This window comes from Barbatula barbatula, assembly GCF_947034865.1.
Source record: "Barbatula barbatula genome assembly, chromosome: 11".
Lineage (NCBI taxonomy): Eukaryota > Metazoa > Chordata > Actinopteri > Cypriniformes > Nemacheilidae > Barbatula > Barbatula barbatula.
This window is the reverse complement of record NC_136774.1, coordinates 22,884,836-22,907,649: the sequence shown is the minus strand read 5'-3', so window position 1 is coordinate 22,907,649 and position 22,814 is coordinate 22,884,836. Positions and strand designations below refer to the sequence as shown.

General features: G+C 37.5%; 3 protein-coding genes across 3 annotated transcripts; 2 read left to right on the top strand and 1 right to left on the bottom strand.

Annotated features, from left to right (window-relative positions):
• The first annotated feature begins 267 nt into the window (after window positions 1-267).
• myl2b (myosin, light chain 2b, regulatory, cardiac, slow) lies at window positions 268-5,186 on the top strand. Its single transcript, XM_079466768.1, has 7 exons — window positions 268-314; window positions 3,002-3,091; window positions 3,631-3,706; window positions 3,807-3,911; window positions 4,236-4,314; window positions 4,414-4,462; window positions 4,629-5,186. Exons 1-7 carry the CDS (start codon window positions 312-314, stop codon window positions 4,731-4,733), a joined length of 507 nt encoding a protein of 168 aa, XP_079322894.1. The 5' UTR covers window positions 268-311; the 3' UTR covers window positions 4,734-5,186.
• A 2,295-nt stretch (window positions 5,187-7,481) lies between these two features.
• Window positions 7,482-14,540, top strand: pptc7a (protein phosphatase targeting COQ7 a). Its single transcript, XM_079467695.1, has 6 exons — window positions 7,482-8,209; window positions 10,245-10,424; window positions 11,243-11,441; window positions 12,633-12,756; window positions 12,849-12,978; window positions 13,162-14,540. Exons 1-6 carry the CDS (start codon window positions 8,008-8,010, stop codon window positions 13,218-13,220), a joined length of 894 nt encoding a protein of 297 aa, XP_079323821.1. The 5' UTR covers window positions 7,482-8,007; the 3' UTR covers window positions 13,221-14,540.
• A 1,429-nt stretch (window positions 14,541-15,969) lies between these two features.
• On the bottom strand, window positions 15,970-22,513 carry rad9b (RAD9 checkpoint clamp component B; the record flags this gene model as incomplete). Its single annotated transcript, XM_079468158.1, has 11 exons — window positions 15,970-16,095; window positions 16,554-16,809; window positions 17,971-18,069; window positions 18,281-18,345; window positions 19,689-19,795; window positions 20,282-20,388; window positions 20,496-20,595; window positions 20,736-20,850; window positions 21,041-21,178; window positions 22,299-22,369; window positions 22,480-22,513. The coding sequence occupies 11 exons, from the start codon at window positions 22,511-22,513 to the stop codon at window positions 15,970-15,972; spliced, it is 1,218 nt and encodes a 405-aa protein (XP_079324284.1).
• Window positions 22,514-22,814: the final 301 nt, after the last annotated feature.

Genomic DNA, 22,814 nt, shown 5'->3' with positions numbered 1-22,814 from the left:
GGCTATCAGAAATCGGCCTTACAAATGCAGTTGTCAATCAAACGAGCAGACACGTTGTACGGTTTAGGAACTTCATCCCGACAACTGTCCTGTGTTCTGTGTTTAAATCCACCGGGCGGCTGATCTATTAAAGCCTTTTAATCAGGATTCTTAAAATAACTTCTGAAGACTACAATTGACTAGAAATAACGTCATGGAAAATGTATTCATAGATGGGGAGGGTATGTTAGGTTTATATATAAAAACAGCGTTTTAAAAGTTCAGTTTGATATCACTTTCGCCGTCTATCTTGGGATTGAAGAGTTACAGTTATGGTGAGTTTGATTTGTCTTTTAGAAACCTTTATGTTTTACAATGTACCATTTTTCTCAAGCTATATATTTTATACATATTTGTAGTTGTTAATGTTTGGGGACAGGTCAAGATATTGGAAACTTTCCATACATGCTTATATTAAAATACAGAAGATGTTTTCTATATTCTCATACTCACTGAAGCTATTTACAATTTTAAACAGTATACACGTTAATTCACATGAACATTATACAAAAGATGTAGAGAATCAGTTCTTCCTGTGTTTGAAACAAACGCTTAATGTGTGTTTTTTTATTGAGGTAAGAGTTACTCAGAGCCACTTTCATCTGTCTGACTGTTTTATTCATGTTACTTTCAATGGGAAATTAATAATAATCCGTTTCTGCTCTCAAAGATGAATACACATGTTTTCATTGCACAGGAAGAACACAAAGAAAATGCACAAAGTACATTTGAAAAAGGAACATCATAACAGATACAGCCAATTCTTTTAGACCTAATGAAAACCCAAATCTCCTATACTGACATCGCTAATGTTTCCTTTTAAGTTATCACAGCTTCTAGCACTCTAGCCATTATTTGTCTCAACAACCGTATTGTTTGCATATCCATCTTATCTTAAAATCCTTTGTTCATGCAACACAAAAATATAAATCACAACAAAGCTCAAAAGTATGCAAAACGTGAATGGAAAAATCAAGTAAACCTCTAATACATTTCTAGTGCAGTGAACTTAATATTATCAGTAAAACCGCTGTGAGGAATACCTATAAGCCCTTGTGCCTGAAAAGTTTGATAATAAATGCTTTTTTTAAATGATAAGCATTTTTGGGGCATTTATGTAGATGTTAATAAGATGTATATGGAATTTCAAAATGTATTTAGTATTATTGATGTTGTTTTCTGTGAAGTTACCGTTCAGGTGAATCGTGTTTGCTTTGGTAAGCATGGACCCTGTTCAACCCTTCATGTTTCTAAGGAAGACAGACACACATCAGTAATACAGTATGTTGTGAGCTTCTGTGGAGAATCAGTCAATGACTGACATCAAATCAGTCAAGGATGATTTCAATACTGTTTGATATAATAACATTCTTCACTGTGCTATATGAACAATAAAGCAAATGAATGAAATATTTAAGTACAGCCTACGTGAGCACTGTAAGTTTATTGAACTCGTGCTACTTCATTTTTAAGTAAAGAGGGTTAAATAAACTAATATATTTGTGTAAAAGCAACAAAGATACTCTTATTATTTTGACTTAAAATCTCCTTAAATTGAATTTACTTTAAAACTATGATGCAAAAATGGTGCACGTATTAAGTCAAAGCATCATTTTTTACAGACAAAATCATGAATTCGAACATCTAAAGTCTCAACAACATAAACATGTCTCATCTAATTCTTTTAAAATCAAATAATATGAGCAGGCGTTTGCATATTAACATTACACCTCTACACTCATACTGTACATCAACAATTCAACAATTCATTTCTCCTAAAAATTTGGGGAGACAACGCAGTCGAAATGGATACCTAAATGAAAACTCCCATTAGCAATGAAAAAGCTCAAACTTTTGGAAATACCCTTGAAAGAAAACACTTTGCAGTTCACGTCTACAGGACGAATGTAAAAATGTAATCCAGGCCGAAGACCGACCCGCAGCTGTCCTGTGATGTCACCGATCAGAAATGCATCTCGCAATGTTTTCCAGATTGTGTGGCATGAGTGTAAATAGTGGTGATTAATCCTGTCTTGGTAAGATTATCTATCAGCAGGCTCAGAGACGAGAGCGTCAACAGTCAGCGCCAGTTTATAATCCCAAATCTGATCCGTTGCTCTGCACTCTTTGAGCTCATTTTACATTTCATAGGGCAGCGCCCGTACATTCACATTCACATACACTCATTTATTTCTCACATCGTAGCAGTTTCAGAGCTTCGTTTAAGCATCAACTGTGCCTAAGATGTCACATCTGAAATTTCTCATTTTTATCGAAAACAGACCAGCAACATACGAGCAATGATTCTCAAACTGCTACATGAGCACCTTAAAAAACCAGAGACTAAAATTGAATGTACGCACCCTCTACTGTACAAAAAACACAATGTCAATGTAAAAAAGAAATACATATAGAAATACATATCGTCCTGTAAATGGGGAGATGTGTTTTTTCGCTTTGGATAAAAGCGTTTGCTAAATGACTAAATGTAATAATGTAATACAGAACATTTCGTGCTATTGTACACATGACACGTGGTATGGAGCAGTCTAACATTTCGAATATACAAACATTTTCATGAATCCGAAAATTCATATTAAAATGATTTTCCAACGATTTACAAAACAAAAGTGTTTCATGAATGAGGCCCAATATGTGCATTTTTTAAACTACTTTGTGGACTCACACCGGCATTAAGAATACAGACAGCGATAGCAAATAAACGCTGCAAGTCCCTCCATGCAATCCTTTTGTCCTTAATAAGTTATTAAAAGCTATTTTGTTTTGTGAAATAAACCTATTTGATATGAATGTGTTCTTTGGTTTTATTATTATGAATACTTCATAAAGTAATCCACAACATAGTCTATAGTATACGATTCATATATCATAAGTACTATTTATATGTGTTATTTATATACTTTATGTATTTTTATGTAACCTGTCACGTGTGCTTTTGCAGGCACCCAAAAAAGCAAAGAAGAGGACAGAAGGAGCCAATTCAAATGTCTTCTCCATGTTCGAGCAGACACAAATCCAGGAGTTCAAAGAGGTACAAACCATACAAGTGTTCTGCTCTAATGGCCGTGACGGCGTTCTTTATCAGGCCTGTTTCGCTGTGATGTCAAGCATTTGAAGAAGCACGGCGAGATTCCCGTATGTGACTTCAATATGTCATCGCTCATCATCGCTCGTGAATAATTCAGAATCTGTCAGTGACGATTAGCACAGCAGAGTGATTTACACCCTAGACACACACACACACACACACACACACACACTGAACCTGCTGTCAAGCCTGCAGAAGTTGCGTGGAGAATGCAGCAGGACAGACGTTGTCTCTGGTCTAAAAGCAGCTGTGAAAAGATCACGACAAACAGGATAAGGATGACTCTGATCCGAGATGGCAGTGACGGGAGCGTGGAGACGAATGGTTTCTCTCTCCTCCTCTCTCTCACATATCACAAACAGACACAAAATGCACAAATTATCACTTTTTAAGGAATCTTTAGCACGTCCGCCATTCATCAGACATACTACGTCCCTCTCTCTCACTCATCCACTATATTTGCTCTCTTTCATCCGCTTCAGGCTTTCACAATCATGGACCAGAACAGAGATGGCTTTATCGACAAGAACGACCTGAGGGACACGTTCGCAGCTTTAGGTGGGCTTTACTAATCTCTGCTGTGCGTCGCTGTCCTTTTGCGTGCCGGCTGAGGGAGCTTTCTGACAGCGGCATTGACCTCTGACCCCCGTCTCCACAGGCCGTCTGAACGTCAAGCAAGAGGAGATCGATGAGATGCTGAAGGAGGCTCCAGGGCCCATTAACTTCACCGTCTTCCTCACCATGTTTGGAGAGAAGCTGAAAGGTAAACGTGATGATAAAATGTTTGCAAGAATCCAGTGAAAATGAATTCTGTGTGTCCGGCAGGATCTTAATAGGAGGATTAGCTGTTACTTTCATTTTATAAGTAATTTAAAAATGTAATTTCCTTTACAGTCATAGAAGCCCAATTGGGAACAGTGCGTTCTGAAAGATCTTGTATTAGCCTATATGAATATTCCCATTAGGATCGTCTTCAATTATTTCTGAAACTCCAGTAGGATTTCTGCGTGAATCTTTGCACTTTTTGGGGGAAGTTTTCGCGTGTCGCTCTCTCTCTCTCTCTCTCAACATTTCTCAATATTTTCAGGAGCAGATGCAGAAGAGACAATCCTGAATGCTTTCAAAGTGTTCGACAGTGATGGAAAGGGGACACTGAAAAAGGATTTGTGAGGACATTTATAATAATACGCATCCGTGTAAAAAATGAAGCAGGTTTTGTCGTATGGTCTATCTGGGGTTTAACAAAACTTTGTCTCGCCCCACAGTTTGACAAAGATGTTGACGACACAAGCAGACCGATTCACTCCAGAGGAGGTTTGACGTCACTTGTTTGGTGTCTTAAACATTGTGTGTTCACAAGTATGTCACAATACTCGTAAATCGAATAGAAAAAGTTTGCGTTTATCTGTCTTGATTTATTTTGTGTAAGCTTACACATCCGTCCAGAGTAACAGCACATTCTTTTTCTAACTTTCCTTAGATGGAGCAGATGTATAGTGCGTTCCCTCCAGATGCAGCGGGTAATCTGGATTATAAGAATCTGGTCCACATCATCACACATGGAGAAGAGAAAGACCAGGAGTGATAAATCTCCTATCCATGCATCAGCTTACAAAACAAGCTTTATTCAGAGTTAGTATAAACATATTAAACGTATTAGAGCTGGCTTTGATTTTTATTTCAATTCAAATGTGAGAGGATGTTTTTGTGGCAAAATCACGATTTTAATAGTGAACCCAAATGATATGCCGTGCTAAATAAAACGTTATTTGTGAGAAAAGCTCCAGCATTTGTTTTCACATGACACGTTGATATTGTGTTAAATAATGCAATGATAATAAGAGGTTTTATGCATGGCTCAAATTATTGAGTGGTTACTGTAGTCTCTGTATTCTAAACAGTGGTCTTTACTGCCATCTACTGTCTGAGTAGATACAGACATTTAACATTACAGTCACACAAATACAAATGAAATAAGACGGACATTAAAAATAAATGTAGGTTCAATCACACTGAATAAATAACAAGTTAAGATCTTCCTGTGCTCTTTCAATCTTGTATATTTTCAATTCTACCCTTCAAAAGACACTACTGTTCCATAAAGCATTTACTTAAATGCAAAATATGCTAAATAAACGACCGGGAGACTGCATTTATTAGATGTTATTTACTATTTATTATATAAACACCATTTAGTTTGACCTTTTTGTGTTTTAAGGTTTCTATTTTCCCCTGTAAAGCTGCTTTGGAACGATGCACATTGTGAAAAGCGATATATAAATCAAATTGAATTGAATTGAATTCTGAAACACAAATGCTGTCAAGGCTTTATACCACAAAAGAATCCGAGTTTAATTTCACCAGCAAGACGTTACAACGACCTGAATCATACACTTCATTCTGACCCGACACTTCACAAGGTTACATGTTATATTTCATGAAAACAAACTAAATGAAAAGCAACAAAAGGGAAACTTTGCAATCAGACGTTTGCACATTTGAAGTTTAGACAAGCACAGTATTGTGGACACTTTGTGGATGTCAGACTACTCGTGTGGTTGTTCAGGTAAAACACCTGTGTGAAATAAACGATTGGGAAAAAACAATTAGGCCTACTTGCATTGCAGCTGTCAACCTGTTTGATATATATATATATATATATATATATATATATATAATGTAATATATAATAAAGTACCTTGAAATTGAAATATTGAAATATATAATATGTGAAACAGCAAGACACTTAAAGGAAACGTTTAAATGGCGTAATATTTTATCTGGTAAGATTCCTCTTCGTGTGACAACTGCGTCAAGTACATTTTCAATATAGTACAATAGGCCGATTTTCTGTGTATTCCATTAGTCGTCTGTTCGTGTACTGCACAAGTGCTGCCACTAGATGACGCTAAAGAACTAAAATACACCATCTCACTTAAATCTGCTTCCCTCCCATCAGTATTCAGATCCTGAATGACCGAGCACAACAACTTTCTGATTTTGGACTTTGACATTGAAGTCAACATATTTACACTCAATTTAAGATGCTAGAGCTCTATTACGAAACATGTTGCCGAGTACTGACTTGCACCTGCAGTTGAACTCTGTCTGGCACGTGCAGAGAAATGATTCACCTGGACCTGAACCAGGGGTTTGAAAGTTCACAAGCTGTACCCGAGTAAAGCTGTTTCCACATGCAGCTAATGCTCAAAACTAACCGCAATGCTCTATTCACAGTCTTGGACCCTGTCACACCACATACATTTTGTGTGATTTTGTTAAAGGGATAGTTCACTCAAAAACCTAAATTCTGTCACGAATTGCTTTCTAGTTGTTCCAAATCTGTATACATTTCCTTGGTTGGACACAGAGAAAGATATATGGAAGAATGCTTATAACCAGACAGATTCTGCCCCCATTGACTCCCATAGAAGGAGAAATTACAATTTACATTTAGTCATTTAGCAGACGCTTTTATCCAAAGTGACTTACAATGGTAGACAGATGTGCCCCAGAACTGTTCGCTGTCCTACATTCTTCTATATATCTTATTTTGTGTTCGACAAAACATTATAAAGTAATTTTCCCTACAATAGTAGTCAATGGGATCACAGAACTGTTTGGTTACAAGCATTATTCCAAATATATTCCTCTGTGTTCATCAGAACAAAGAAATGTATAGAGATTTGGAAGAACTCGAAGGCAAGTAAATGATGACAGATCTTTTATTTTTGGGTCATTGTAAGTGAGCAATTTTTTCATGAAATGGGCCCAATTCATGAAAAAATAACACGTTCTACGTTCGACTGTTAACGTTTTTACAATAATGGTAAAGAATTCAAAATAATATGAAATATGGAAATAGAATGAAAGTGTGCATGAAGTTATTAAACGATTTCACATTTTACATTCAAATTATACATTATAGGTGTAATTATAAATTTTTCAAAAATATTTTAAAACCCTAAGTTTGTTTCCAAAACTTGATATCAAAGATAACTTTTTTTATAATGTTAACATGTTTTTGTTGTGTTGTATTGTGTTATTGTGGCTCAAATCCAAACAAACCAAGTGCAGTTTGATTGATATTAATCGGACTGCACAACAAATAAACATGATTTTTTCATTTCAGTTATAAAATTGAGATAAGTTTATCATTTTGAAAGCAAACTCTTCATATTAAACGTCAGAAAAGACTATATGCTATATATTAACACGACGCTGTAGCTATATTACTGTGAAAGGAGAAAAGTGCAACGCTCAGCGAAGTTAGTCCCGCCCTTTAGTTAAAAGAGCCAATCATCAAAAAGGGGCTCAAGAACCGTCCAGTTTTGCGCATGCGCTGAGTTTTTTGTTGTTGCGTAATTTGTCTTAAAGAAACAGAAGTTTCGATTAAGTTGATATCAGGGTTATTTTCTTTATAGTTAAATTACTGTTTCATCGTGACGTCACTATTAAAGTAGATAGGGCTCGGTTTTATATGACTGCAAATGTCTGCCGAGTGCAGAGACCTTACTTAGATAAGCTTTGGCGTGGTTTGCGTAACGGCGCGTGACGTCAGAACGGTCTATGTCGCGGCCTTCTCTCCTTCTTCGGCAGTTCGCGAACCGATGCGAGCGCACGAGAGCAGCGATGAGGTTCGTCGCCAGAAGTGACTTATAAAACCCGGATCTTTTCGGATATCCCGACTGACATCTAATCGACCGACATGGAGATCTTAACGCGAATGTAAAGATACGCGCACGTTTATTTTGAAACCCGGATGGTTTTGTAACGTTCTTTTGTCACGATAGCAGCGTTGACGTATCTTCAAACATCATCTAGACCCGCGGGTCTGTTGTTATTGCCCGGACTGGGTGATGTTGTCCGTTCTGTCGTACGGTAGACTGGTGGCCCGGGCGGTCATCGGCGGACTCTCTCAAACCGACGGCCGCGATTATAGCCTGGTGTCCGCCAGCTTCGGCTTCGGAAAGGATTTTCGGAAGGGGATCTTGAAGAAAGGCATGTGTTATGGAGACGACGCGTGTTTTATAGCGCGACACAGGACCGCCGATGTGTTAGGTGAGTGGTCTGCACGCATGCTCCTGCTGTTTTATTTACACACAATTCGCTCTATGTAACGTTACATTTAATACAAATACAAATACACACTACGATAGTCGAGTATCGTTTCGTGTCAGAATCGACTCTGACGTCACCGTCGCCGCAAATCGTTTTGCTATAGGTGCGACTGTCACTTGTTGTAAAGGTATAAACTCCGTTTACTGGCTCATTTAGTGACTGCTTTTATAACTTATATTTTTGTCATAATACGAATAAGATTGACTTACGAAAGTGACGTAAAATGCATTCAAGTTATCAGTGTCGGATTCGAACCCCTGACCTTTGCGTTGTAACGCAGTGCGATATATCGTTGATCTACCGGAATACATTTTTATTGATTATAACCTTTTTATAAATGAAATTATATTTTATTATGCAACAGTGATAATCCGCGTCTCGTGTGTTTTCAATCAACGTCAAACTCACGTTTATGAGAACGAGTTCGAGGCTAACCAACTGTCATTAAAACAAATTTTACTACAAAGTGAGTGCGAGGTTCTTCATGTGACTAGAGTGGTCGTAATGCACTTTATTTTCCACCTTTATTCGTACACTAGTGGAAAAGTGGGCGTATATGTTTTGAGAACGGTCTTGATGCGCAGTGTACGATGCGATTCACGATTGATCGCAAGATGCGATTTTAGTCACGGTTATTTTTACAGAATGAGTTGAGGCAAATTAAAAAAGAACAACTGCCCGGTTTTTATATTTCCTTGATGTTGCAAAATGTCGTATTTTATGTCAAAAAACTAAATTGCCGTTTTATAACAAGAAAAAAGTCTCTTTACTACAAACAAAGACTTTGTCCGTGCTTTTCCTAACTTTTATATTTTTTAAGAAATATCAGCACATCCACATTTACTATATGGACAGGGTTCGGTATTGTGTAAAATGATAATAAGACGCTGTGCAAACTTGAACTTCAAGCCAACAGATGTAAACAGCACCAGTGGTACTCTAAGAGGCGAGATCACACGAGGATGCAATGAGAAACTGCAGGATTTGCCTTGTATGGTCACAAACAAGTGTTCCTGGGTATTGTCTGGGACGCTGGGAGCAAGTTGTAGGAAAATTCCCTCTGTCTGTTCGGTTGATTTGGCTAAAGCACATGACCTTATGTGGTGTGGGCCATTGATGTTTGCTTTAAGTGTCAATATACAAGACAAATCAAATCATTTGATCATATTTATGATTTGAAGCAGCATTTCTGTTACATAAAACACTGTACTGTATGAGTAAAAATAAATAATCTAGTGACAGTGAAAGTTCAGCAGGGTATTTGCAGGGTTAGTACACTAACATCAGAGTCCGTTGTTTCCATTACAAAGAAGCACAGATGCCATTTCATTCTGTAGCTTCTTTTTCAGATATTTACAGTTAGCGATGAGCAGTATTTTATGACCACTGTATGCATCGTTTTATATCATGGTTAGTTACGTGTAGCACAATTATGCATGTGATAATATATTTGTAGTTATTTATTATTTAATAAATTACTGGGAGTTTTGTTGTGATGGTGTAATATTACAAACACCGGTTTAAATGTTGTTAAAAAAAATAATATTTAAATCAAAATATAAATAAATAAATGTGCTTGTTTTTATGGTGTCTCTGAATCATCAAAACGCCTTTCAAAATGCTGCGGATGCGAAAAACGCAGAAAATGTAACCCAGTCCAAATTTGTTATGACGGACGAAAATATCCGAGGCAGTCTGTAAATGTGATTGACACAACCTGATGTTGTATTTATATTTGAACGTGCAGAAATTTCGGACTTCATGTGCAGTGGCCAAAAAAATACTGTGCGTGTTTATTACCACAATATATTTTATTATTAATAACAGCACATTTATGCAAAGTATAGTTATTTTTGCTTTACTACTTATTTAATTATACAATATTAAAGTCATGTCGTAATGCCCTTGTGGCCTTTTTGTGTAATCCAAACTACATTCATAACAAATAATGTGTGTCATCATGTTTGTTTTGCAGGTGTGGCTGATGGAGTGGGGGGCTGGCGAGATTACGGGGTGGACCCTTCTCAGTTCTCTGGGACCCTCATGAGGACGTGTGAACGATTGGTTAAAGAAGGACGATTTGTGCCGAGCAACCCGGTGGGAATCCTCACCACCAGCTACTATGAGTTACTTCAGAACAAAGTGCCGCTGTTAGGTGAGCACATTCAGCATAAGAATATACGGATACATGAGTACATTGTATTTACGGACCTGTGGAGCAGTTTTTCTCTTTTTGAATTTATTCCTTACAAATATATTTCCAAATCGCAACTGGTCACATTAGATTATAATCAGCTGTTATGGTTGATTTTAAATTAAGGGTGTGGTCACAGCAGATTTTGTTTCATTTGCTGGACATATTTAAAAGAAAACAAATCTTCAATTGAAGAAGATTTGTCGCATGCTGTTTCAATAAAATGTTGTGTGATGCCTCCTTCAAGGCTCTAAACCTTAGTTAATTGTTTGTTTCATGAAGCTACAGCGTGTAGTTACAGTTTATGGGCACCTTTCTTAGCTCTGCGTGCGCCAACATGCAGGACTCTATACGGTGAAAACCTGTGGAATGGTTATTATGCCAGAAGACATTCTGTGCCATTCAAGAAGAGAATGTTTCATGACTTGGGAAGGAAGTTGGTTTTGGGAAGGGCTCTGTTTTTTCCAGGATGGGATCAAAACTGTAACTGGAGTGAATTGGGCAGAAATTAGTCATTGCACTCAAAAACAGACTGTAGGCTTGATGAGTCACAGACATCATGTCCACTGGGTCACAAGTTTATATTGTTGTACAAAATCTTCCCAGATTCAAACAGTCCCTGCCCTGATTTAAAGTAATATGAAGTGTTTGGGGTTTGGCTTTTCAAAGAAATGTTCTGGAGTCAATAGTTGACAGCATCCCTAACACTGTTGTTCATTAATGAAATGAAAGACTTTAGAATGTCTTAAATGCGACAAACTAATAATTTTTGTCTTTAGGAAGCAGTACGGCGTGTATCGTAGTGCTGGACAGACAGAGTCATCAACTGCACACAGCCAATCTGGGCGACTCTGGTTTTCTGGTGGTCAGAGGAGGAGAAGTGGTCCACCGGTCCGATGAGCAGCAGCATTACTTTAACACACCGTTCCAGCTATCCATCGCCCCGCCGGAGGCAGAGGGCTCTGTCCTCAGTGACAGGTAGAGCTGTTTGTAGTGTTATGAGAGTTTATAATCAGTCTCTGATTATGCAATGATCGTCTCTGTCTGGACTCGTGTGATGATAATCTCCCTGCTGAGAGTATTAAAGCGGGATGAGATCGTCACCCTGAGAGTCTAAGGTTATTAACTCCACTGGATTATCAGTCCCCGCAGGCGAGAAATGAGTCTCTCGGTGTGAAAACAGCAGGGTCTACCACAAAGATTAGGGTATAGAACAATCTCTGCTAATTGTGGCTCAAAATTGACTTATTGCTCCAAAAACAATTGACTACGAGGAGAACTGGCCCTCCTGGCAAAGTCTGGTTTCTCCCAAGGTTTATTCTCCATTTATTCATAATTGGCGTTTTGGTTCCTCACAACTGTTGCCGTGTTTGCTTGCTCACTCAGAGACGGCTGATATTATATTAACTTCTGCAAATTCCATTAGCACTCCTTTTATTTGGTGTGTTTGTACTCTTTACATTACATTTTCATCTTTTGTGTTTTCTTTTCCATGTAAAGCTGCTTTGATGCAATGCAACATTTTTAATGGAATATGTGCACCAAACTTTATACACAAAACAATCGGTCTCAACTCTAAAATCTTATATGATAAGCAAAGTTCATAGTTATTGTAAATATCTTCTTATGCTAATAAGGTGGAATTTTAAAAGACTTTAATAATTTGTACTTACTGACCCTGGGTTGTGTGTCTTTCCTGGTATCATATGCGTCCTGTCAGTTAAAATCCTGTCAGACACATTATCACGGTTGCCAAGTGGAGACAACCTTAGCACAACCTCTGTAAATCTCGCCATCTTCTCCTTTTCTGTCTCAAAGACAAACTAATGGAGTGCTTTGAGGCCAAGCGACTTATACTTTAACGCTGTTCTAATTTAAAACAGTTTCTCTGAATTTAACATTTCAACCAAGTATTAAGTTTAAAGAAGATGACCTGGGGGCGTCTGGCAATGACAGAGAAACTGTCAGCCACTGTTCAGAACGTCTGATCCAGATTTCCTGGAACGCAACAAGACACTTCACAACTGATCTACATGTTTTCTCATGTTGTAATGAGGATCAAGCCACAAGCTTCTTAGATTAGAACTGCTTTTATTCCTCTCAACTTGTGCTGTTCAATATGCTGTTCCTGTTGAATGTAAAGTGATAGCGCTTTTTGGTTTGTCACAGCCCTGACGCCGCTGATAGCTCTTCGTTTGATGTCCAGTTGGGTGACATCATCCTCACGGCTACAGACGGCCTGTTTGACAACATGCCAGACTACATGATCTTACAAGAACTCAAAAAGCTCAAGGTAGCAGAATTTTTGGGCTTGCGACAGTAACAGATTTTTACGTATTCTAGTATTTTTCAGAAATGTTAATATGAGTTTTGCTCTGTTCCTAGAACGCCAACTATGAAAGCATCCAGCAAACTGCCAAGAGTATTGCTGAACAGGCCCATGTTCTGGCATACGACCCCAATTACATGTCTCCTTTTGCACAGTTTGCCTGCGATAACGGACTGAATGTTAGGGGTAAGTTGTGCCACCGTATTCACAAATATATTTGATCCGCTCTTTTAAGGAAACCTTATTACAAAGTCTTACCCTCTTTTTGAACGATGATTTAAATAGGAATTTTAGGAATAAAACTCTGGACTTTCTCCTATAGAACAATGTTGTAGTCGTTTGGTAACTGTCTCTGTTTTCTTTTCTTAGGAGGAAAGCCAGATGACATCACTGTTCTGCTGTCAATTGTGGCGGAGTACACAGACTGACACTCGGCTGCGGAAAGTTTCTCTTTTCGTCTTCCTCGCAGACACTGGACGGTCGGCTGTTTCCTGCTGGCAGGATTCTTGTACTCTCTCCGACAGAGCCCTTCTATTGGTTGGGTACTTAATGATGACGTTCTCTTTTGTCAGCAGGCTCATGACAAAGTAAAAGTCCACCTTCCTCATGTTGATAAAGACTGCTGTAATAAATTCTGTGTTTGTCACTTCTGAGGAACTACTTTCGTTGAGCTTGATAAGGGCTGCATTAAATGTTTAAGGCTGATAGGGTCATGAAGCTGAAGAGGGGAAAATAATGATGTCCATCAATCAGGGAAGAAAAGCGAACCAGCGAGGAATAACAATCTGATAAACATCCCCAGCGTAATGTTAAATTTAGATCAGTTTACTTTGGGGAGTCTGTGTGTATATTTTTACAAAATGTCAAGGGAGATACTCTCAATACATCTCTTGTGATTTTGCTTGTTAAGTCTCCATTTAAAAATACACCTACATGTTATAGACGGACATATATGGGCTGGGATACCGGCAGAGATCTGAGGTTGTTAGGCACACATGACTACAACAAATTCTTCATTAGTTTATTAACTGTTTGTATTTTGTAGAGTTTCAATTATCGCCATTTGCTGTACTGGATCGATTTTTAACGTTTAGCAACCAAAAAGCATCACCGTTAAAGATCAACCATAGAAATGATGAATGATCTATGATGAAATAAGCTTTTGGAGCTTTAAGAGAACAAGTTTACATGATTGTATAGATGTGTTGTTTGACTGAATGATACTGGCACACAAACTGCTCAACAAAGCATATAACAACTTGTTAAGTTAATCTGTGTTTGGAGACATACTTAGAAACCTTTACATTAATATTAATTAATAATAAAACAGTATTACGTCCCCCCTTTAGTTTCGTAGCAATTATAGCAAGCGCAAGAGACTGCAAGGGATTGTGGGATGTGGTTAGAGGAAAGAACAGTCCCACTTAAACCACTTTTAAGAGGTTTACATTTTGTGGCGTGTGTGAAAGTGAGAGAAACGTTTAGGAGCTGTAGATATTTGGGAAACCGGCTGTATATTTATTCGTCACATGCATTTGGAAAGTGTAGGTCATTGCACATCAGAAGAACATGAGAATATGTTTGATAATTGTGTGGATTCTGTTTAAAAATTTCGCTTTTTTGTAAACTTTCATTTGAAATACCCCTCGAGACGTTTACGCACAAGGCTAATGCTAGAATCTGTGAATGCATTCAGTGGGTATGTGATGGATCACATGATCTAATAAAGGTATATTTTTTTAACATCTGGATGTTCTGTGTTACTTCTGCTTTTCACACATGTGGTTAAAGCGAACCTTCCTCTTACAATTTCTCTGTTTCGGGTTAATAAAGCATTACAAGATACAGGTACAAGATAACTAACAATAACATTAAAGGGACAGTTCACCCAAAGTCGATCTCTAGGATATGTGGAGGAATGCTTGTAACCAAACCGTTATTGGCCACCATAGTAGGAAATGACAACGGTAGTAAAAAGTGCCCCAGAACTGTTTCCTGTTCTACATATCTTGTTTTGTTCAACAGAACAAAAAAACGATAAAGTAAGTTTTCCTTCCATGGTAGTCAATGGGGTCCAAGAACTGCTGTGATATAAGCATTTTTCCAAATATCTTTCTCAGTGTTCGTCAAAACAAAGAAGTTTATAGAGATTTGGAACAACTCGTAGGTGAGTAAATAAAGACAGAATTTTATTTTTGGATGAACTTTCCCTTGAACAAAACAAATTGACTTGGTTTGCTGAAATCACAGTAGTTATAGCTTCTTCGTTTTTTGCTCAATGAAGTTAGAAATTGTTAATCCGAAAACAATGGAGTGAAATATCATCCATGTCGCCAGTAAGTACTTAGATTGCGGATGTTCGTTTGCAGCAGCAAACCAACGTATAAGCAGTGACCCTGTAGATTCAGCTAAGAAGTTCACAGCTATGCGACTTAAAATGCGATGAGAGAAAAGGATACCTCAGCTATGATTTCATTCGTCAAACTTCAAAATATGTCAAGCTCACATTTCTTTTGAAATCCAGCAGTATTATAGTGGAGATAAACCCAAGGCTCTCTCTCTGGATAATGCAGCGAGACGATACCCATAATTACTGCAGTGTTATGTAAGAATCGTTTCAAGACATCCGGACAGCATTTTAAAGTGGTGAGTCAATGCTTTCTGTGAGTCGGAGGAGGACACGAGGAACACAGAGTTCTTCAACCCAAACGGTGTTTTTTCTTGTGAAGTTTTGGCATCTCCGTGGTAAGCTTATCTAGTTGAACTGTGTGTTTAGGTAAACATTCCACTTTATAACAAAATGACAAGCTTCAAATCCATCTCCTTTACTGCTTTTGGATTGTTTTAAACTTGGAACAGTTTTATCACGAGACATAAAATATTGTGTACATTGAAAACACATCTTCAATTCCAACCCTTAAAACAGTTCTTTACATTTTATAATATATATATATTATAAAATGTAAAGAACTAAGGTTGTAAAACGTAACAGTCTTCCATTGACAGCAGTATATAAAGAACAGTTTTCATATTAATTTAAGATAATTTAATTTAATTAAGAACAAACAAACTGTTAATATAACATGACAGAATAGCAAGGCTGAGTTTCTGCACATCATGCAGTTCAGTCTCCAAGTCCATTCATTACTGTTACCTGTGTCGGGTAACTGTGCGCTGTTACCCGAGTCTGTCGTCTACCCCTCCATCCTCTTCTGTATCACTTGCACACACCAGGCTGGGCAAATCTCCAGTGATGCTGCCCCCTCCGTCACTAAACACAGCCCCAAAGAGCAGAGAGCGCATCTGATGGGGACACAAAAAAGTCAATATTCTGTGCTTCGCTTTTGTTAAATGTCACAAAACTGCAGCTAGCACATCATAACCCTGTAGAACTCAACAGCAGGGTTCTGACAGTAACATCATCAGCGAATGCAACATCATTCATTTTCTCCATAGCCAAACACTTGAAAATGTTTAAAACCTTTCAAGACAAGCCCACCATGAGCTCCGTTGTTGTTTGCAGAAGCCACAAGTCATTCAACTTCTTTTAAAATAAAAACAACAAATTAAGCCTTGTGAAGTTCTGCCCAGGCCACAATCATAGTTATCTTTGAGGGTTTTAAGTCAAATCTTTTAATGTGATTTATGTCAGAGCTGATTGAATGGGTTCTGACCGAACCTTAGCTATTGCAGAAAATGAATGAAATATAAATCAATGCTGCTGAATGCTAACTGGGCTATAGTGAGAAAAACCTCCATACCTTAAAACACTGGCTGGAGGCCGGTGACACCGGTGTAATTGAGCTTGATCTTGGCCGGGTCTCTTCAACTGGATTAAACTGAATTATTTTGCTCATGTGGTGCGCTGGGCTAAAGACCTCGCTGTTCTGACTGGAAGCTACCCGTTCCTCATCAACGATACCCACAATATCAGCACCCTTTGCCTCAGCAGGCCCGAAGGAGATATCTGCTACAGCAGTCGTGGTGTTCTTGACAGGACAGACTGCTCCATCATCCCTAAGAGATACAGATAATGTCAAAGGTACAGATTTGTTTATGTCATTTAAATTTTGATTTGAATCTTTAAGTACAAGCCTTGTTCAACAAACCAAAATCTGTTCACGTGATTAAACTGGTATTTCATATTGTATATTGCAATACTTTATTGAATACATGCTTGTGTCGTTTGATGTGTGCATGTGTGTCTTTAAGCATAGCAGACACCGGAGTTTAGTTTTGAACAGTGCGTGACGTGACTGCTGCGGTTACAGAAGCACGTGCAGACATGAGTGAAGGACTGCAGACGTCAGACACCCTGTGAAAGTGAGGCAGACTATGTAAAAGAAACATGAATGCATGTCTATATGTGAATTGGACCCCAGGGGGCGGGGCTAAACTATGTTGGGATCTGGCCCTCTACCAGAAGTGAGGCCCACGGGACAAACATGCCATTAAAGGAGTAGTTCACTTCAAAAATAGGTCCCCACTAACTTTGGAAATGTTTGTGAAAAAAGTGGAAAAAAAAGATTTATAATGACTGAATGGTGACGCAACTTATTCTTGTATTCATAATGACAATTTTCATTCTCAGGAGCTCGAGGAGGTTTGTTCATTCAAACGAGATAAGCTCAAATGGCCTATTGTACCGTAGACTTTGTCTGAACACAAAACAAAACTTTGTTGAAATTATGTAAATATTAAGCTTTCACACAACAAATAAAACCTTGCTCACACAAAGTCCTAAATCAAAACTTTATATTCTAGGTATGGATTATTGCCTTCAGCCGACTGTTTAATCAATAAAGCAGTGACGTGGGACGGACTACAGGTGACCCAGATGTGTGCAATCACACACATGCTCACGCACTAACATAAAACAAATACAAACAGCTCTAGTGACGTCACAGCTGGACAGACGAAGCTCAGACAGGGACATTATGTGACAGCTCTAGCAAATTAATCGTGTTGTGGGGGTTTTTCATTTGCAAAGTCTCTCTAATTTGCTATAACATTATATGAAGAAGATATGACACAATGTCACAGGAGGGAATGCTGGGATTATATTACAGGGAGTGCGTGAGAGTTTAAACCGTTTTACTTTTTTATGTCAAGCACGCCCATATATGACAACATTTGACACACATAGTCCCTGTAAATAAGAGATTTAAAATGAATCACCCTGGTGCGGATAAAGAACCTTCTTGGTTTTGATCCATTAAGGTGGATAACACGACATTGGCCCCCAGAATCATGTCTTCTACACTAAAAGCAACAGGCCTAAAAGAGCAAACAATCAGATATCAGCTTTAATGTACTGAATATTATTCAAATTTAATAAAGCAAGAACAAAATCATGGAGATCGTTCTTAGCTCTAAACTTAAAACTTTTTTATAATGCAAAATCCTATTTAGTTTATTTGTTTGTTTAAGTAGATTTTATGCATTTACTGTATGCTTGTTTAGTGTTGAAAATCGAATCCTTGCTTACTGTCCAGCAACACCAAACTGTCCAGACACTGGTAGACCATGTGACTCTGCAAAGTTTAAAAACCCCTAAAAAAAGATAAAATAATCATAAACAGTCGTGTCAGAATAATTCATGGTTATGCATTAAAGCATCTGAATTTATAAGACAACCATGAGCGCCAACTAGAGGAAGCCCTGCAGAATTCTGAAGAATTTCAAGAGATGAAGACTGTCTGGTACAGCGTTTTATGCACAAGGTACATGCTGATCTGTACGAATGTATCTGACCTGTCTTTAAACTCTCAGAGAAGGTCAGTCATGTGTGTTCAGACCGCAGTGTGCCACACGGAGCTGTAACTCATTGTGACAGGTTAGCTGGTCACTGTCCAAGCATCCGTCTCAATGAATCAGTGACTGACAAAAGCACACTGTGGTCTGCCAAGACGTGATGGCACGCAGCCAGTCGTGTACATGAAGGGAGTCGGTACTACAGGGTCACACTCCAGTGCCACCAGGTTTCCCGGGAAAACACGGTCAAAGGTTGAGCAAAAGAGTACAAAATAAGCTTGGATAAGCAAATGAATATATTCATGTTTCATTGCTTTTTAGTAAATACTGAATATTTATATTTGTTTTTGGGGTGTTTTATGTAAAATGAGTCTAGGGAGTGAATTCTAAGGGGGGAGGAATGCAGAGGAATAGGAATCATTTTCTACATCTACGGTTTAAAAACTATAAAAAAAAAATTTTATAAAAATTTCTAAACCTTTTCTAAATCTTACATTTTCAGATATCTTTTCGATTTTGTATTCTATATTTTTATTACTTGTATAATTTTATTGCATACTGTGGGAAGTGTGTTTCACAAAACATTTCACTGCATATCATTCATTGTATGTTTATGTATATGCCAAATGAATAAAAAAAAACTCGCCCGAGATGTTTATTTAGCAATAATCACTAGCTTACCGTATGCCACTGATTTTAGTTATAAATACATACAGTAAAATACCATGAATTTTTGATCTGACATTGAAACTACTGCATTATGTGAGTGGAAAATAATTGTAGAGTACTATGAGCACAGTGATGGAAATTGGTCGGGACAGAGGTCCACGATACACTTCACTATACAGGACAAACATTAGACTGCAGAAGCCTGCCGATCAGAATCAAATGTTCCAGTGAAAATATGAATGCACATTATTTCGTTTAGGTGGACGTTTATAGAACAGTTTGTTCAGTTCACATGTATGATATACGATGGCATGAATAGGATATGCACATCCCGGGACAGAAATAAATTACTATTAAAATGAATACGGACAGACTCGCCCATTAAATACACATGACCAGATCTAATAAAAACATGCTTGCATCTTACACACACACCAATCCTGTTTATTTGTGTATTCAAAATATTCACTCACCCTCAGTTCTTTAAGGCAGAAGGTCACTGCTGAATCCACTCCAACCTGAAAGTAATCAAACTCATCGGGGTGCAGCGACAGCTCCGTGTTCATGCCTTTAATACGGGCTGATATCAAACAAATGATGAATGCAATTCCAAACTGTACAACATCTGAATAGACAGAAGTTCCTAGAATATCATGTAGTGAATTAATTTCCTTAGCAAATGGGTTTGAAATAATACTTTACTCAAAATTTTATAAAATAAAGATAATGTCAGAAGTAGAATGCAAGCTTACTAGTTAAGGATAGTAGCACATAATCAGAAACAATTGTATAGTATAATTGGATAAAAGCGTCTGCCAAATGCATAAATGTAAATGTAAGAAATAATAACAATTAAGCAGAAAAAATAGCGTGTAATTAAATGTTATATTACACTAAATGTTTTAAACAGTAGTAGCACGACCTCACTAATGTTCAAATCAGTACATATTTAAATACATCTGGTTATTTTACATGATTAAACCAATTTTGTGTCCAAGTGTATTACCTCTTGGCGGTCAGATCTAGATAATGCAATTTGCAGTTGATAATACAAACATTTCCTTACAATTTTCTTCCTCACAGAAGGTCTTCAAAGACATCTTAGCAGAGGAAACGGAGAGAGTGACCTCCTCTTGTGAAACAGGGAAATGCACCACAATGTCACTTAAAAGTCTAAAACAGAAAAAACACGAAAAAGAAATATAGCTAAATCGCATCATTAAATCAACCATTTTAAAGAGCATGATAATTATATTCGATATGTGTTTAGGTTTGTTTACTTGGGCTGGGCTGTCAGGACGTTTGGACAGAGGTGAGATGGGAAAACAGCCTGCAAAGCTTCACATTCCTGATAACCCAGATTATAGGTCTTAGTTATTCCTGAAACACATGAATAAATCCCAGCAGGTTAATTAATACAAATATGATACGTCTCGATAAATTATAAAGCAGTGTGAATTAAGAACGGAGAACGTTCTCTGAGCAGATTTCTCCAGATGTGTACCTGTAAATGAACTAACCGTGTCTGCAGTGAAACCGAAACATCACCCTGTTGTTTGGGATATTGATGGATATCTCGCATCTGTCCACACCGCGTTCTCTCCAAGCGACACAGCGGAAAAGAGGAAGCACACACTACACATGACACGAAAGCACATTTGATTATCGATGAACACTATATGGTACTTTAAATAAAACGCATGGTAGTATGTTGTGGGTTTGTTTGTTGTGTTGATAATTGCGCAGCACAGCATTCACATATTTACGATAACGTGATGAAGGTCCTCGGTCAACCAGTGGCAGTCATACAGTTAATGTTCATTACCTTCATGTTTAGTTTGCATTTAGCAGCTTTACAGCCCTGCTGGGCGTCTGACTGAAGAATGTACTGCTTGAAGAACAGAGGTGTGAAGACAAAACAGCCGTAAGCTGATTGAGATGAGTTAACTGATCTGACAGCCAGCTACAAATGAGAGAGAGAGAGAGAGAGAGAGAGACAGAGAGAGATGGGTATCTGGTAAATAGTTTAAATTAGGGATGCAAGATAAATTATCAGCCCTATCGGTCGATAAACGTTCATTTTTTATGTTATCGGTATCTGCCGATAATACAATTTAGGCCGATATATTATATCCTATAAATGATTTCCTCTGGTCAAACTTCTTCAGCTGCTCACAGTTAAAATACAGCACAGTTCTGTCTTTCTGTCGCGATCAGATACAGTATTTATGAATGTGTAAATTATAGGAACAAAAGCATATGGTTTGAATCAGACTGCTGTCTGAATGCTTTCTGTCTTGAGATCTGTTAGACTCGTGGCTATTGAGAACATTTGTCTGGGCTGCTCGGGAAGAACATCTATCGTTTGTTTGTTGAATAAACACGTACCAGAAAAGTTTGATGTTTAAATAATGTTTAACTAGTATAAAGTTTGGCTTGATATATGATTTAACAGGGGAAAAGAGAACTAACGGTTACCTTGTTTTCTGCAGTCAATGTTTTCATATAAGTCTTTTGTTTCAGTTTCCATCATTAAATCTTCTATAAAGACTTACTTATTTTCGCTTGCTTTTAATACTCATTGACTCTGATACGATTATTGCTTATATTCTTGTCTTATTTTATAAGTTGTTTATTCTTATCGTCCTGTTCTGCCCCGTATTTTTATGTTTTGCTTTGTACAATACTTTGGTCAGCCTTGGTTGTTTTTAAATGTGCTTTATAAATAAATATTGTATTGTATCTAGATAGTGTATATCGGCCAATAGGCCTATATCGGTTATCGGCTTCCTATCAACGGCCAAAATTGACATATCGGTGCAGGCACGTCACTACCTAGTGCTGCTGTCTAGGCAGCTTACTACCCACATGAAATATACCGTAGCGTACTTCAGTATTTACTATAGTAACTGTAGTATACGGCAGTAATCTTTGTTAATGTACACTATAATGTTTTGGGAATTGATAAACTGTAGAACATAATATACTTTTATATTTATGAATTTTACTAACGATTGTTATAGTAATTTAAATGCTAAAGAAATAACCTATAAACAAATAAAGGTAATGAATAAAGAAATCACCCCTTTCTCCAGAGGATCCAGCCACATTTCATCACCGATCCTCGACAGGGCGTGAACTGCTTTCCCAAACACTGACAATAATAAAACACACATTTCTCAAAAACATAAACTATTCTGACTAAAGTTAATCATATAATAATAACGGTATTTAAACGATACTAGAGAATAAAACGATGCACACCTTTAACGCCGTTCCCTTCGATTACAAACTTCATTATTTTTCTCAATACTTACTCTTCAAAATATTGAACGCTTGTCTAAACGATAAACTCGTTTTATTTATAACAATATAAAGTTTTTTTAAAAGCATAAATTTGACAAAAAAACGGGTTATCAATCTAGTCAGATGTCATCGGTTCGAGCGCGCGCGCGTGCAACGGCCGGAGTGACCCGCGGACTTTTATTTCAGCGAAACAACTATTTGGTTATTTTTTAACACGACGCTAAAATACATAAAAATATAACTTTATAGTAATAATAAATCAATCAATCAACGTTGATATCATAATTCAAAAC

What these genes read in the sequence shown, in the direction of transcription:
- myl2b (XM_079466768.1), top strand. An exon ending in GGACACGTTCGCAGCTTTAG is followed by an intron (nt 3,707 to 3,806) that starts GTGGGCTTTACT and finishes CCGTCTCCACAG; the next exon opens with GCCGTCTGAACGTCAAGCAA. An exon ending in GTTTGGAGAGAAGCTGAAAG is followed by an intron (nt 3,912 to 4,235) that starts GTAAACGTGATG and finishes CAATATTTTCAG; the next exon opens with GAGCAGATGCAGAAGAGACA.
- pptc7a (XM_079467695.1), top strand. Translation starts at nt 8,008, where the DNA reads ATGTTGTCCGTTCTGTCGTACGGTAGACTGGTGGCCCGGGCGGTCATC. An exon ending in GGCTCTGTCCTCAGTGACAG is followed by an intron (nt 11,442 to 12,632) that starts GTAGAGCTGTTT and finishes GGTTTGTCACAG; the next exon opens with CCCTGACGCCGCTGATAGCT. An exon ending in TAACGGACTGAATGTTAGGG is followed by an intron (nt 12,979 to 13,161) that starts GTAAGTTGTGCC and finishes TTCTTTTCTTAG; the next exon opens with GAGGAAAGCCAGATGACATC.